The sequence below is a fragment of the Cyprinodon tularosa genome, unplaced genomic scaffold, assembly GCF_016077235.1.
Source record: "Cyprinodon tularosa strain WSP-4 unplaced genomic scaffold, ASM1607723v1 ctg350, whole genome shotgun sequence".
In the NCBI taxonomy this organism is placed as follows: domain Eukaryota; kingdom Metazoa; phylum Chordata; class Actinopteri; order Cyprinodontiformes; family Cyprinodontidae; genus Cyprinodon; species Cyprinodon tularosa.
This window is the reverse complement of record NW_024039064.1, coordinates 614,351-630,734: the sequence shown is the minus strand read 5'-3', so window position 1 is coordinate 630,734 and position 16,384 is coordinate 614,351. Positions and strand designations below refer to the sequence as shown.

The window sequence follows — 16,384 nt, the reverse complement described above, 5'->3', positions numbered from 1 at the left end:
AATTTCTGATATCATAGGCCATCAAGTGATAAAAAAAAAAAAAGAAAAACATTTAAGGCAACATTAATAACTTGACCACAGCTGGGACCGAACCCTTAACCGTTGGAATTGCAGCCCATTCACCTTACCCTCTACGCTAAACCTGGGGGAAAATAATGTTCTCAGCTCGCAACAACTCATACGCCTCCCAGTCTGCTCATTCACCTATCTAATCTGACTCATGGGACGCCAAAATGGACTCAGACTGCCACCTAGTGGCTATAGTAGTCACATGTTTTTCACACAATATGTGAAACACGCGGAGCGTGAGTGAAGTGTCCATTTCCAACCAGCGCCCACTGTATGTGGAGAGAGGTAGTTATTGTGAAGAGTGGACATGTTATTGAGTTTAGTACAAGTTAGAGAATGCTTTTATTGATCATAAGCATGGTCAAATATTAAGTTTGTGGGAGGGGGGGCATCAGGTCATCACCTTTCCAAACACTGAAGTCTCAGTTATGATCCAAATCTTACAGGAACAGACGACTCCGTAAAGAGCGGATCCTGCAGGCTCATTGATGGCCTATTGGGATTCATATGAATTTGGGGTGTAAATAATAATCGTTTTGTATCGATGCATCGATCCCACAGCCGACGGTCCGATGCATCGACACGTCTGCAAGAGTATCGTGTTAGGTTTATTCAATGATGATTATAAAATTAATGTATGTGTGCTTATGAAACATTTGTGCAAGGGCATGCTCCACTGTGTCTTGTGATTCAGTCAGGAGACCATCCTGCCTTGTCATTCTGGTGGAGCATCCTGTCTTTATGAACTGATCAATTGTTCTGTGAGAACAAATACTGTTTTGTAACCATGTGTTAGGTTCTGTTAATAAAGGACGGCTGCAGGAGGGGATTCAGAGAAAGAAAGCTTAAAGTTGGGTTGGGCTTTTTCTTTCCACTCCTGCAGAAGTTGCTTGAATCTCTTTCCTGTGTAGACTCAGTTTCTCTTTTACAAACCTACATTTTCAGAACCTAGCATATCGATACATGTTTTTTTTTTTTTTTTTTACTCCGGTCTATTTTTATCCAATTTCTCTTGGACGTAATTCTGACTCCTGTGCTGCGGTGGCGCTAAACCTATTTTGCCCTTCTACCTCGCTTCCTTTAGCCACTACCTTCTTTCCGCATGCACACACAATGTCGCGTAAACAGTAGACAAGGCAGACATGGCAGAGATAGTGGAGGTGAAAGAAGAGGTAGGCAAGACAGACGTGGTGGAGGAAAAAGAAGATGATGTATTCTTGAGTATCGAAAATAATCAAATCGTTGGGTCAGGAAATCGATACTGAATCGAATCGCCATGATGATTGTGATTTACACCCCTAATAGGAATGATAAATAAACTTTGAATAACATTTCCCCAGCCTAATGTCAGAAACTGGTTCATGCCTGCAAACAGAGAAACAGAAGCTTTTCTAAACTAGAAGACGGACTTCTCTTCACATTGTTAGTTAAATTAGTAAGCAAAGTAATTTTTTTTGTGTGTGTTTGTTTTGGTAGAAGAAAAGCTGAGCACCTACATTTTCCCCAGGACTCCTGAAGTCAGATATGTGCCAAATACTGACTGAGAGAGATTGTTTAATCCTCATCCCAATCATAGAAGGATATCTACTTACCATCCATCTCCTCCACCTTCAAAGAGTAACTTGTCCCCCTTTCCTTTCTTCTCATGCTTGGATGTGATGAAGATCTTTATCCTCCACTTCATGAATTTAACAACTCCACCTGAAGGGGATGCATTTTCACACAACCACGCTGAGCTCAAAGTCTTTTCTTTGTTTTCCTGTGGGCTGCAGTGTCGGCACCAAACTGTGCGCCTTTCTTCTCAGTTTGCTCTTTTTAATACATTTGTACAACCTCTTCATTTGCAGGCTCACTATTCAAGCAACAAGCTTTCATCTAGATACCCAGTGCTCTGGTTTTATTTCTTTATGACAGAGATTGCTTGTGTATTGGTTCAGCCTTAGAGCAGCAGTGGAAGGTCAAGCAGCACATTTAAGGTTTTGTTTATATAAACGTATCTCCAGACCCTTTGGCAGTGTTTATTTATGCTGTTCAAACATGCAGGTATTGTTCAGCTCATTAAAGTACAGGTGCATTTATTAATGCATCTGTACTTATGAAAAGAAAGACTTAATAACTAAAGACTTAAAGGAAGAGTCCGGTCAGCAAGGAATAACCAATGGGTCATTATTTATACCTAAAATGAATATGTTCCTGGTGATTTAAGGAATTTAGTGTTAATTAGTAAAAAAAAAATGGGTCTTGGAGCGGCCATTTTTACCCAATTATAGTAACACCTCACTCCTGACATCTTCCAGCAGTGACGTCACGGTGCGTGAGCGTAAGCCTAGCGCCATTCTCCTCGCTTTACAAGCAAAATCAATGGGAACTACTAGACATATCTGCAATCAACAATAATTGAAATTTGCGAGAGCTATATTTCAACTGACAATGCCCATGTGCATGGCAGTTGGATGTTCTAATATAATGTTGAAAAATTATTTCACCTTTCCGATTCATGATCCTCTGCGGACGGGTTTGTCGTTGGATTGCCAAATTAAAGAGGGAGGATTTGCCATCAAACTTCTGTCCAGAGAAAAACATGTAATTAATCCATCACTCTCTGCTTTGCAAAGTGCACTGGTCGTCGCTATCATGGATAATAGTGCATTGTGACAAACACCAGATACAGCACTGGGACTTGCTCGATAGCCGATACCTCACAGTGACGTCACAAACCGGTAGATGGCAGTAGTGTTCTTTGACAAACATGGATGCCTCCAGTAAAGCAAAGTCAAATGAAAATTACTCTTAATTAAAAACACTTATCATTTATTGAAAAGTATGTAATATTTTCATACTTGAAGTTTGTATTCTGAATGTGACCAGACCTTTCCTTTAAAGTTGTTTAACTGTGATTCATGTACAATCATTTTTTTCTTGGCTTTAAAGACTGTAGCCATGCAAAGTAAGGTCATCCATTTCTCTGTTGAACATAAAAAAAAAGATTGTTCGCTTTTTACTTGGCATCATATTCAAAATGAATGGTAATTTAACTTAAGATATCTTGTTCGAGGAACTTGATCCCTTTACAATCCGCAGTATATTTGTTCTTTTCTGGCCTTACTTATTACAACAGCGCTACTTTTTATTTCCTCATAGAGGAAACAAGAGCAGCGTTAGGGCTTTACTTTAATCACACTAATGGAGAAATTCCAGACAAACTTCTGAGCTTTATGCCTTTTTTTCTCTATATTTTTACTCAGAAAAGCACAGTTGGGGACTATATTTACTAATGAAATGGCTTCCGATGGTAATTTGTTGCTGTGTAGTCATTAGGGACTTCAGAATGAGGCTGAATAGTAGACTTTTAAGATGTAGGATTAGATTAGTAGAAAGAAAATAAAAGAAATATTTGGCTTCCTTTAAAATATCCTAAACATGTGTGAATGAATGTGCATGCAGTAAAAACACTCGCAGTAGGGTGCAGCAGAGAGTGGCAAGCAGAAATACAGTGGGATTAGACTAAATGGAGGTAAATTATTGAAAAATGGGAAAGGAAATAGCTTTAACAGGGTGAATAAGAGATGTTGTTTTTATATGTAAGTTTCTTTAAAATTTCCCTGGCTGTTGAGGAGTGTGCATGAAGTGGAAAGATCTGTACCTTTATCTCTCTGATTATTTTGGGTCAGTTTGTTTTGATTGCACATTTTAAACTTTTTTGTTGTTCCTTATCAATCTTTCTTTATTTTTAAAGATATTGCCATTACTTAAATTTTAAATTTCTTTTTTTTTGCCTCTGGTCACTGGAGCTTAACCCTACAGCTTTTTCTATGGTGGCTGAGCGGTGCAAACACATTACAAATACATACATTTGCAGCAAATGCAAAAAGTACTGCAAACACTAAACACATGTAATGGAAAAAATGCTGCAAAGACAAAACACTGCAATCACAAAAAAATAGAGATCAGTAAAGTGCAAACGCGCCAAAAATGCAAATCTTGCTGCAAATGAAAAAAATATGTAGTGTAAAAATTTACAATTAGAAATTACAAGTGCGAGCTTAGAAAAGCTACAAACACACTCAGGATAACATAAGGGCTGCAGACAAGTAGGGGAAGATGATCACCAGCTGATATGGGGATTAGTAAAGAGATAAATAGGATGCTCAGAGAGATTAAGTGCCTTAAAAGATTCAGAGGAAAACTTTCTTTCTTTCTACTAAATGTATTTTGGGCGAGCATTTATGTTTGTGTTAAAAGTCTGGTCCAAAGATTTTAATTCATAGCAGTGTAAGGTCACATACACTATATTGCCAAAAGTATTTGCTCACCTGCCTTGACTCACATATGAGCTTAAGTGACATCCCGTTCCTAATCCATAGGGTTCAATATGACGTCGGTCCACCCTTTGCAGCTAGAACAGCTTCAACTCTTCTGGGAAGGCTGTCCACAAGGTTTAGGAGTGTGTTTATGGGAATTTTTGACCATTCTTCCAGAAGCGCATTTGTGGGGTCGCACACTGATGTTGGACGAGAAGGCCTGGCTCTCAGTCTCCGCTCTAATTCATCCCAAAGGTGTTCTATCGGGTTGAGGTCAGGACTCTGTGCAGGCCAGTCAAGTTCATCCACACCAGACTCTGTCATCCATGTCTTTATGGACCTTGCTTTGTGCACTGGTGCACAGTCATGTTGGAAGAGGAAGGGGCCAAGTCCAAACTGTTCCCACAAAGTTGGGAGCATGGAATTGTCCAAAATGTCTTGGTATGCTGAAGCATTCAGAGTTCCTTTCACTGGAACTAAGGGGCCAAGCCCAGCTCCTGAAAAACAACCCCACACCATAATCCCCCCTCCACCAAACTTTACACTTGGCACAATGCAGTCAGACAAGTACCGTTCTCCTGGCAACCGCCAAACCCAGACCCGTCCATCAGATTGCCAGATGGAGAAGCGCGATTCGTCACTCCAGAGAACGCGTCTCCACTGCTCTAGAGTCCAGTGGCGGCGTGCTTTACACCACCGCATCCGACGCTTTGCATTGCACTTGGTGATGTATGGCTTGGATGCAGCTGCTCGACCATGGAAACCCATTCCATGAAGCTCTCTGCGCACTGTTCTTGAGCTAATCTGAAGGCCACATGAAGTTTGGAGGTCTGTAGTGATTGACTCTGCAGAAAGTTGGCGACCTCTTCGCACTATGCGCGTCAGCATCCGCTGACCCCGCTCCGTCAGTTTACGTGGCCTACCACTTCGTGGCTGAGTTGCTGTCGTTCCCAAACACTTCCATTTTCTTATAATACAGCTGACAGTTGACTGTGGAATATTTAGGAGCGAGGAAATTTCACGACTGGATTTGTTGCACAGGTGGCATCCTATCACAGTTCCACGCTGGAATTCACTGAGCTCCTGAGAGCGACCCATTCTTTCACAAATGTTTGTAAAAACAGTCTGCATGCCTAGGTGCTTGAATTTATACACCTGTGGCCATGGAAGTGATTGGAACACCTGATTCCAATAATTTGGATGGGTGAGCAAATACTTTTGGCAATATAGTGTATGAGCTTATGATTATCTCCCTCTAGTGGTCTGGAAAAATTATACACAGCGCTAGTTTGTAGCTTTTCGAAACCTGTAGTTGTTCTTTTGACTTGCAGTATTTTCCTTTGCATGTGCTTCAGCATCATTTATGTTTGCAGTGAGTTTTGTATTTGTTGCAACTTTGCTCTGTGTGTTAGTTTAACTTTTGTGTTTCTTTCCCTTGTTTGTATGCTTAAGCTGGGCTTACACTGTGCGATTTTTTTATTTTTTCCCTTTTCGGTCTGATTCTCCAGTCTCACAAGAACTTTTCGATTGGTCCGAGTTTTAGCCTCATTGTACGTTCAGTACACCTCTTAAGATATTTTCTTTTTTTAAAGTAGTGATAAATGTAAACATACGACTGTATATGAGTTAAAGTTTAAAAAATTTTTTTTTTCCGTAACCTCATTTTATACAATATTCTGCAGTCTGATGGCAGTGGCGAAGAAACTGTTTTGGAATCTGCTAGACCTGCATGGAATGCTGCGAAGCCTCTTCAGTTATGGTGGGGGTGTGAGGGGTCATTTATAATGTTACGGGCTCTGGACACGCAATGCTGAGATGAAATGTCTTTTATGCAGGATAGAGGACCCTGATGATCTTCTCTGCTGTTCTCACCACTCTTATCACCTTCTTCCAGTCTGAGGCGCTGCAGCCTCCACACCACACAGTGACACAGCTGGTCAGAACGCTCTCTATGGTGCTTCTGTAGAAAATGGTGAGGATGAATGGGGTCAGGGGGGCTCTCCTCATCCTCCACAGGAAGTAAATGCACTTCTGCTGAGGAAAGAATGAGGACACTATCTAGGCACATAAGTTCCTGATTGTTATGGATGCCGCCATTTTTGCGTAATTCCTGCCTTGGGAGCTGTAGTGTCATGGACCGCCAATAGGAGGCGAGGAACCATGCTAGCGTAATGTAAAAGGTCATAAGAACCAAGCTCGGCATGGTTAACTGATCCAATCTCGGTCTGAACTCTGCACGGATCGGTTTCAGAGGGGCAGTATAAATGGGGCATATGGGTCATCCTCTAATTTGCAGCCCTAAGTCACTGTAGGTTTTTCTTCAATGTCATTTGCTGAATTCCTTTAATAAAACATTAAAACAGAAATTTCCCCTTCTTTAGAACTTATGTCACAACAGGCTGTTCAGCCAGAAAGATTGAACAGGCCACAGCAGTAATAGAACAACCAGATGACAACGGCAGGGAATGAGTTTCGAGTGCCACCTTATTCAGTTACTAGAAGACCTATGCTCGCTGTATCCATCAAAATCCATCAAAAAACATATTCAAATGATGTTTTTCTACATGCAAACAGGCTTTTTAGCAATGCTGAATTTCCCTGAGTTTTCATCTGTATAAAATGGGGAAACCTCAGATGGATGGGCCCACTCTAGTTACATATTTATATTTCATAATGTGGAAATAGAAGCTTTCACCTCATCGTAATCGAAATGCATTTTGAAACATTCCCACAACGTTTTAAATTTCAAATATTACACAGCTAAATGCGCGTAGGATGTCGGTCTGGACTCATGGGTCCACAAATGGAAATTTCTCATACCAAACTGCCAAAATTACAACAGAAAAAGAGGGAAACTACACAGCAGTACAAAGCAACTGTCTTGTGCCTGAAAACTTTGCAGTAAAACTGCTTTAGTAAAAGAGAATTAAATATACACAGAAAGCCCTAACTGTTGCATCTGCTTGTTGTTCTCATATGTTGTAGGCCTGATAAAATGTTCCTACATGTGTGTCAATATGTGGCTGTGTCTGTTTGCTGGACATGTTTGTATTTCTCTCTGCTTGCCCTAAGTGCTCATTAAGAAGTCTGCCGCTCCAACTGAGCTATTATCTCAGATTAGTGTGTTTGAGACACACAAACTTACATGGAGGGAGAGGGATTAATGTGACAAGTGAAAATCACTTAGCTTTTTGCCCACATTGGCTTTGTATTCCACTCTTCTACAATTGATGTTTTATTTCTTAACACATTAAAGAAAAAAAAGGAGATTTCCAAGGATCAATGGATGAGAATTTTTCCAGGATGGATTTGATGATTCTTTATGAAATATTGAAAGTACTGTTGAAATGAAAAAACCTGCATAACACTGGCGATTTTTCAGAAGAACAGTTGCAGCTCGTCTGGTTTCTAGAGCTGTGTGTTTTCGCCAAAGTCCTGAGTCGATTCTATTTTGATTCATACAGTTCTAAGTCAATTAATTTTGATTCAATCTGTTTTGTAATGAAAGTTGTTCAACTATGTTTCAAAATACTCATGTATTTTATTTTTTCCTGTCATATTAAACACAAAGTGCAATCAGAATCAGAATCAGAAATACTTTGATAATCCCAGAGGGAAATTACTTTTGTTACACGCTCCATTTACAGTTTTATATGATATATACACACATCCAACTATACAATATAATAAAGATAAAAAAATAAAGAATAAAAAGAGATAAAATATATACACATATAGCTCTTCTGTATATATATCTGTACGTATATCTATGCATATGTAAAAACTAAATCCAAATAAAGCGAAAATCCAAGTAAAGTGATATGTGGCGTGCAAAAATAGTGCAAACTTGTAAATCAGACCGTATAAACTTGAGATGTTAACAAAACTGCCTCAAAAGTGCAAACTTGTTTTTGAAAAATGAAAAAGTGAAGCCTCACACGAACAAGCAGACATGCATGAGCTGCATTATCTTCGCTGCAAAAACCAGATTTGCAGCGTTGTCTGCATCAACTAGAGAGTGTTTGCTGGTCAACCCCCATTTGTTAACGTCTTCAGTCAACCTATTGGTTGTATTTGCAGCTGTCTGGCTTTAAGTGATCCTGGTGGTCTGTAGCACGAGATGCGAGGTGCAACTCATCATCAGTGTAGTGGGAGGTCACCTTAATGTCACATTTCCAGCACATTATCTTTAGCTGTATTAAATCCAAAATGGTTCCAGACATCAGACTTCATTTGGGACAGCTTGCTGAGTGGTGTGTTACTTGGGTTGGCATTTGCACACGCCTGCTCGTTTGAATGTGAACGTGCATCACTGTAAAACTAAATCGATCTCATTCCCTACACATCGATTTTACAAAAATGTAAAGGAATCGATCCAAAATCGATTGAATCGATTTTTTTTACCCGGACCTGCTGGTTTCTACATGGAATGATATATTCTGAGCTTTATAGTTTTTGAATTATTTAAAAAAGAAGATGACTAAACAAATGAAAGAAGGTTTAAAGATTGATTAGTCTGGCTCTGCTTGAAAGTCTATGCTTATAGTTTTATCACCTCTGCTAAAATAGCCTCTGAAGTGTCAGAGAATTGATGACTGGCTAAAATGTTTTAGTTTTTTTTTTTTCACTGGTTGGAGAATATTGAACTGCTCAGTCAAAATTATGGGTTCTATTAATGAACTGAACTTTTTGTAAAGATTGACTCGATTCCCAGGTCTATATTCAAACAATCACATTTACAGTAGGAAGATGAAATAATCACTTTAAAGAATCGTTCGTTCTATTTTGAACGATCATTAATTTCTGATGTTTGTAACAGGCAGTGAATTTACCGACTTAATGATGATGTTGCTCCTTCAAACAGTTTTTAACTTTTTACTGTAGTAAACAGCAGGATGTTAAGGATTTTTTAATGATGTCATCATTTCAAAATCCAGCATGATCAATGATGGAGAGAAGTTAGAAGGAGGATAAGTCAAAGTAAATTTGTGTACTCTGTCTTAGGGCTGAGCAAAATGGATAGGCCATTGTTCATTTATCTATAAACTAATCATCTCTGTGATCAGTTTTTTGCTCTTATATATTCTCAAAGGCACATACACATTCATACACAGAAAACCACTGATATTGTTGTGTTGTTTTGGTTCAGTTTGTTTGTATCCTCATATCAAAGTGTTGTCTTCTTGCCCCCTAAAAAAAAATGTATGTATATATATATATATATATATATATATATATATATATACATACACATATGTGTGTGTGTCATGAAGACACACCCCCTAAGCCTGAAAGCTTATAAAGCACAGATGCTTATCCCATCTTCACTGCTGGCTTAGTTGTTGATCTTTAAAATTGGCTTCTGAAAAACAAGAAAATATTCGTATGTATAAGTGATGGTAAGTCGCGTTCTTCTGATCTTGATGGTTTATACATGCAAACAGCTAAGCATGAATATAATGTCTGTTGAAAATCTTCAGACTCTAATATTAAATACACTTCTTTTACAAGGTGTCTTATCAGAGTAATCTCATCATTTCATTTTGTGGGGAAAACATTTGTACCACACATTATTTACAGTTAGCAGCCTAAGAAAGCTCTCCTGACTTGTGAAACTAACCTGATTAGAAATGCACAACACAGACAACTAATTGCAGTCCAGTCAGCCTTTCTGATCGCTGACAGACATCTCTTATGGCGTTCATTCTCTTTTGGTCAGCGTTAAAAACAAATATATATCTGTCACCTTTTTTATTGTCACACAAACCATACGGGTGGCATGTTTTATGCAGAGGACCAGAGCAGGTACTCAATATGGCCGTGGCTAGATTTGAAAGACAGTGACTTCAGCTTCAAGGCATCTATAATCCTGATACCTTATATTTTAATGTCTATGTACATGACACTGTACATAGACACTGACACTAATAATGGCTAAAATAGTCTTCCTCCTTTAGAAGCATCTTTCATCCAATCCAACCCGTATTGGGTTTGAAAGTCTGTAATTGTAGCTACAGGCCAGTTCATTTTATCAGAAAACTGTAATAATTAAAGAAAAAATTTGGCGTGAAAATGATGAAACCACTTCTAACAGTGAACACAGCTTGTGACTCATTTTATCAGAAAGTGCCAGTCAGTTGTACATGACTCAACAGGCTAGTTTGTGAATCATTGCTGACAGTTCCAGGGATGTTGGCTTCAGTCGACCGTGACTGTTAGTCTCACTTTATTTCGATGTGTTTGTTCTCGGGGCGCACACTCACCTCACTACTACACACGGGATTGTTCCAGTCTGGGGTTTAGCTGCAGTAATGGGGAGCGGCACTTATGGTAGCTGACTGGAATGATGAAACAATGGCTCTGACACGCCGATCTCCTTTGTTTTAGGGACTGAGCCCTGCTGGTCGTGACTCATTAGTGTGTGGAAACTTTGCATGTAGGCTGCCAGAGCCATCATATCAGTCCATATGACCACAGGTCTACACCATTAGTATAACTAGGAACACATCGACCCTCACTGGAAATGAACTGTTGACAACAGTAATTCTGAGAGGTCTCATAACAAGCAGTGCAGCTGAGCTGATCACTGTGTATCAAGGCTTTTATCAGTTTCTGGTCCTGGAGCTGTTAGCCTGCGGATAAAAGTTGATCATTTTGATTGTAGTGGCAATTGTTTGTCAAACCAAACATCCAATTAAGTTCCAATAAGCCACTATAGGCACTGGGGTCACGTTTTCTTGACGCAGGCAAAAGAAGTGGAAGTCCAAACTTGTAGATGTTTAGTTGATTTATTTCCTATATTTTGTCACATTACAGAGTTCAAACTTTCCTTGCCCTGTTACCTCTCTTGCACTGGTAAAAACCCATAGGCCCCTAACCCAAATGCCTGCTGGTCCTTACCAGGCTCCTACAATTATAGAAAGTGGACCGCCCACATTTCTTCCTGTTTTACATAAAATAAAGAAAAATAATAAAACAACAAAAAATAGATGCACAAAAATGCAACAATTAACCTATAAATTAAGTCTGTAAATAATACAAAAAATATATAAGTTTAGGAATTAACACAATTCAAATAAATAAAGAAATAAAGAATAAATAGCTCCAACACTCCGGCCCCTAATTGTGAATACTGTCACAATTACAAATGAAGAAAAAGGAGCTATTCCCTCAAACATGTCCTTAATTCTTCAGGTTGATGCTTCCAGTAGCAAAACAAGTTTGGTCACGGGTCTTTCGAGAACGCTGGTCTTTGTTTGTAATCGCACAGAGCGCACCAAGCCTTTACATCCTGGTTTACGCTCAGGACCTTGGCCATCATCCATGTTCCTCTTGGAGCTGTAGAGTCTGCAATTAAGACAACATCTCCAGGAGTGAGACATCGTTTAGTTCTTGTCCATTTTTGTCTTTCCTGCATCAGAGGTAAGTACTCAGAAAGCCATCTTTTCCAGAACAGCTCTGCCATGTATTGCACCTGTTTCCACCTTTTCCTGACAAAAAGATCCTTTTGATTGAACAATCCTGGTGGCAAAACTGGTTTGGTTTTTAACAACAACAAATGGTTGGGTGTTAGTGCCTCAAGATCATTTGAGTCATCGGAAACTTTAGTGATGGGTCTGTCGTTTAATATGGCTTCAACTTCACAAAAAATAGTTTGAAGCCCTTCATCATCCAAAACTTGCTCTTTAAGAACTGAAACCAAAATACTTCTTATGGAACGAATCAGACGTTCCCAAACTCCACCTTGGTGAGAGGCTGCTGGGATGTTAAAGTTCCATTTAATTCCATCCTGCACAAAAGCATTTTGAATTTTAGCATGATTCAGTTCAGCTAAACTCTCTTTCAGCTCTCGATTTGCACCAACAAAATTTGTGGCATTGTCAGATCTGATGGTGGAAACTGGGCCTCTTCTACAGATGAACCTGCGGACTGCATTTATACAGGAATCTGTATCGAGGGTGTAGGCCATTTCCAGATGCACTGCACGGCTGGTGAAACAAGTGAACAGAACTCCATACCTTTTCAGGAGGCTTCGTCCTCTTTTAACACTTACAGGACCAAAGTAATCCACTCCAACATTTGTAAAAGGAGCGGTGGCTGGCAGGACTCTTTCTTCTGGCAGATCTGCCATCTTTTGTTCAATAAACTTTCCTCTGTTACACCTGCAAACAACACAGTGAGAAATGATTTTTCTGGCAGCTGAATTAGCATTTATTATCCAGTATTTTTGTCTTAATCTTGACAGCATATGAGCTCTTCCTGCATGTCCCAACTGTTGATGAATATGGCGTAAAATCAGTGTAGACACATGCATATCCTTTGTCAAAATTGCAGGATGCTTTGTTTCGACAGGCATGGCTGATTTATTCAACCTGCCACCCACTCTGAGGACTCCAGCATCCAATACTGGGTCGAGTTTGTATAAAGAACTTCTCTTAGAGACTGCTTTAAGGCCACTGGTGATTAAAGCCAGTTCAGTTGTAAATTTCTGTTGTTGTGCAAACTGAATAATGGCTAGTTCTGCCTTGGCCAAGTCTTCAGGAGTCAGATTTTCTTTCTTCAGAGTGGTCTTGAATCTGTCTATCTGCTTGTCTAGGGCTTTGTTTTGCTTTTCTGGTTCATTTTTATTTAGGTCTGCAGCAGCAAACTCCTTCCTTTTCTGTTGCAACAGCATCAGAATGTTTTTCAGCTTTAAAAACCAGGCAACAGAGGTTTTAAGCTTTGTCCAAGATGAAAAATAATGAATCAGATAGCTTGTAGGATTTTGTGACTCCTTTACAAGAACACTCACGGCTAGGTCCCTTTTGACCTCTGGGTCATCTGCAGGAATTGCATGGTGATCCACATCCAGTTTAGGCCATTCCTCTTCTGATCTGTGGAGAAATTCAGGCCCATTTATCCATCTCCTGCATTTAATGAACTCCTCAGCTCTCATGCCTCTGGATGCATCATCTGCAGGATTTTCCTTGGAGGAAACATATCTCCACTGATTCACATCTGTTGCTTCTCGGATGACAGAGATCCTGTTTGCAACAAAGGTGTGAAATCTTCTGGTTTCACTGGAGATATATTTTAGTACTGTTGTACTATCAGTCCAGAAAACAGGTTTTTCCAATTGTATTTGCAGCTCCTTTTGCAGCAGTTTATTGACTCGGACAGCAAGAACAGCAGCGGTCAGTTCCAACCTGGGGATTGTTGTTTGCTTCATAGGAGCAACTCTTGCTTTTCCTAGAATGAAAGCAACATGTGAGATGTTATTCTTTTCCAGTTTTAAATATGACACTGTTCCATAGCCGTCTTGACTTGCGTCAGAGAAATGATGAAGTTGTCCTTTGTCTGGTTTCCTGATGCAGCTTGGTTTGATGCAACGATCCACCTTAAAACTGGAGATCAGCTGGAGGTCCTCCAGCCAGTCGAGCCACTTCCTACAAAGAGAATGGGGAATAACTTCATCCCACTTCAAGTTTTGTCGACAAAGTTCTTGTAGCAGCAGTTTAGCTGGCATACTGAAGGGAGCTAGGATTCCCAAGGGATCATATAGTGAACTAACCACAGACAAAATGCCCCTTCTGGTCTGTGGGCGGTCCTGCACAGAGGTTCTGAACTTGAACTCATCTGTTTCGATGCTCCACTGTAAACCCAGTACTCTCTCGACCGGAAGTTCATCTGTGTCCAAATCCAGATTCTTAATTTCTTTTGCTCTCCTTTCCTCTGGAATGGACATGAGCACTGTGCGACTGTTGCTTACCCATTTTGAGAGCACGAATCCTCCCTTAGAGCAGAGGTCCGTCAGCCTCTTCACCATGTGAATTGCATCTTCTTCTGTGGGAACAGATTTTAAACAGTCATCCACATAAAAGTTATTTTTGATTGTATCAACCACTTCAGCTGGAAACTGTTGTGCGTTATCATCAGCAGTTCTTTGCAGAGCATAATTTGCACAGCTGGGTGAAGACACTGCTCCAAACAAATGAACCAACATCCTGAACTCCTGTGCAGGTTTTGATGTGTCACCATGATGCCACCACAGGAAACGGAGGAAGTTGACGTGTTTTTCAGAGACATAAACTTGGTGAAACATGGCATTAATGTCAGCCATTAGTGCAACAGGCTCTTTTCTAAATCTAATGAGAACTCCAACCAGAGAGTTTGTGAGGTCAGGTCCTTGTAAAAGCTGACTGTTCAGTGATGCTCCTTTGTAGGTTGATCCACAATCAAATACAACTCTCAACTTTCCTTTTGTGGGATGATGCACTCCATGATGAGGAATGTACCACAGTTGTCCATTACCTTTCTGTAGGTCCTCTGCTGGTACAGCCTCAGCATGTCCTTGCTGCAGCATGTTGTTTACACATGCAGTGTATTCCTCCTTGTACTCAGCATCCTTTTCAAATCTCCTTCTGAGGCTCTGGAGGCGCTGCTCTGCAACACAGATGTTATTTGGAAAGCAGGGGCTTTCACTCCTGAAAGGTAAGTCAATATTATAATGACCTTTAATAAGTTTTGTAGAGTTATTGACAATGTTCATGAAATGCAAATCCTCTCTAGACATTTCAGTTTTCTCCTCTGATGATCTTTCGTTAAAATCATGATTGTACTGTTTGATCAGCATTTCTTCAAGATGCTCAACAGAGATCCTGTTGGCTGTCACAGCAGTGCAGACATTTCTATTTTTGCTGTGGCTTCTAGTGTGCAGGGGACCATTTATGACCCAGCCAACTTTAGTTTTTACAGCATAAGGCCCACCATCTACACTGTTGATCACCTCCCAGGGCTCTAAAACATTTGAAGCATCAGTTCCTATCAGTAGTTCCACATCTGCATTGATGCTATGAAGCTTAACAGGTTTAAGATGAGGCCACTGATCAATGTCCTTTTGCTGGGGAATATTCAATGTAGAAACTGGCATGGTACTTTGAGTCAAAACATCTGGTAGCTCTATGAAATCATTTGTTTCCAATTCAGAGATTTCTAAACCAGACAAAATTTGTACATTAACAATCTTATTTTGACTCATTGTTCTCAGCATAATATTTGTTCTTTTGCCCTTTAAGTTCAGACTTTTTGCCAGAGTTTCTGTACAGAACGTACCTGAACTTCCTGGATCAAGAAATGCATAAGTTTGCACAACTTTGTTGCTCTTTTGACTTTTAACTTTAACTGCAACAATAGAAAAAACAGCATTATCATCATGACCAGCCCCAATATGCCCACACGTCTGGGTGGTTGCAGTTGAGAAGTTGACATGAGACCTTGTTGTCTGTTGGATTTGTTCTGAAGAGGCTCCTGGCTCCTTTTGCTCTATGTGAAGAACCCCTGGATGCTTTTGGTGACACACATTGCAATCCAAACGACTCCTGCAGTCTTTGCTTGTGTGACCAACTTTCAGACAACCGAAACAAATCCCCTTTTGTTTAATGAAAGTCAACTTGTCCCTATGCATTTTAGCTTTAAACTGCACACAGTTTTCCAGTAGATGATTTCTTTGTAAACAAAACAAGCAGCTGTGAAGAACAGTAGACTTGGTCCTGTTTTCAGTTGAGTGAGTTCTGGCTTCTGGAATTGTGCTGACATTAGTGGCAAAACTGCTTCCCTTTTTTCTTTGCTTGCTGTAACTTGGAACTTTGGAGTTGTTCCCTGTTGGTGGGTCTTGGATATTGCCAAACACTGGATCTGATGCTACTTTTACTTCCTTTGTTATGAAAGCAACCAGATCAGTAAACAATGCTCGGTGACCAGTTTGCTCCTGTAGCTCATAAGCAGTAACTCTCCATTTTTCCCTCAGTTTATATGGAAGTTTCAGGACAATTGTTCTCATATTTGAAGGTAAATCCAACTCCTTCATGTAAACAATTTGTTGTGTCAGATTTGAACAACCTTGAAGAAAAAGAGAGAATGATTGTAGACTTTTCACATCATCCCCTTTTATTGGTGTCCAACTCATAATCTTCTCCATATACGCAGAAGTTATTTTATTTTCATTTCCAAAATGTTCTTCAAGAAGATATTTGGCT

The 16,384-nt window shown here is 39.9% G+C and overlaps 2 protein-coding genes across 5 annotated transcripts in view; one reads left to right on the top strand and one right to left on the bottom strand.

Moving 5' to 3' along the window:
* The window catches only part of LOC119789924 (low-density lipoprotein receptor-related protein 8-like), a 179,767-nt gene that overhangs the window by 18,639 nt on the left and 144,744 nt on the right, over positions 1 to 16,384 (top strand). The gene's annotated exons all lie outside the window — the stretch shown is intronic.
* LOC119789925 lies at positions 11,689 to 15,307 on the bottom strand. 2 transcript variants are annotated; one of them, XM_038295125.1, is made up of 3 exons: positions 14,661 to 15,307; positions 14,119 to 14,192; positions 13,766 to 14,036 (listed from the first exon to the last, which is right to left on the bottom strand). In XM_038295125.1, exons 1-3 carry the CDS (start codon positions 15,277 to 15,279, stop codon positions 13,887 to 13,889), a joined length of 843 nt encoding a protein of 280 aa, XP_038151053.1. In that variant the 5' UTR covers positions 15,280 to 15,307; the 3' UTR covers positions 13,766 to 13,886. The 2 variants fall into 2 exon arrangements, with proteins under 2 accessions (XP_038151054.1, XP_038151053.1); XM_038295126.1 differs by lacking the exons at positions 13,766 to 14,036; positions 14,119 to 14,192 and adding an exon at positions 11,689 to 12,532.

What these genes read in the sequence shown, in the direction of transcription:
- LOC119789925 (XM_038295125.1), bottom strand. Translation starts at nt 15,279, where the DNA reads ATGCCAGTTTCTACATTGAATATTCCCCAGCAAAAGGACATTGATCAG. An exon ending in AGCAGAGGACCTACAGAAAG is followed by an intron (nt 14,193 to 14,660) that starts GTAATGGACAAC and finishes CTGTTCCCACAG; the next exon opens with AAGAAGATGCAATTCACATG. An exon ending in GATTCGTGCTCTCAAAATGG is followed by an intron (nt 14,037 to 14,118) that starts GTAAGCAACAGT and finishes ATTTGGACACAG; the next exon opens with ATGAACTTCCGGTCGAGAGA.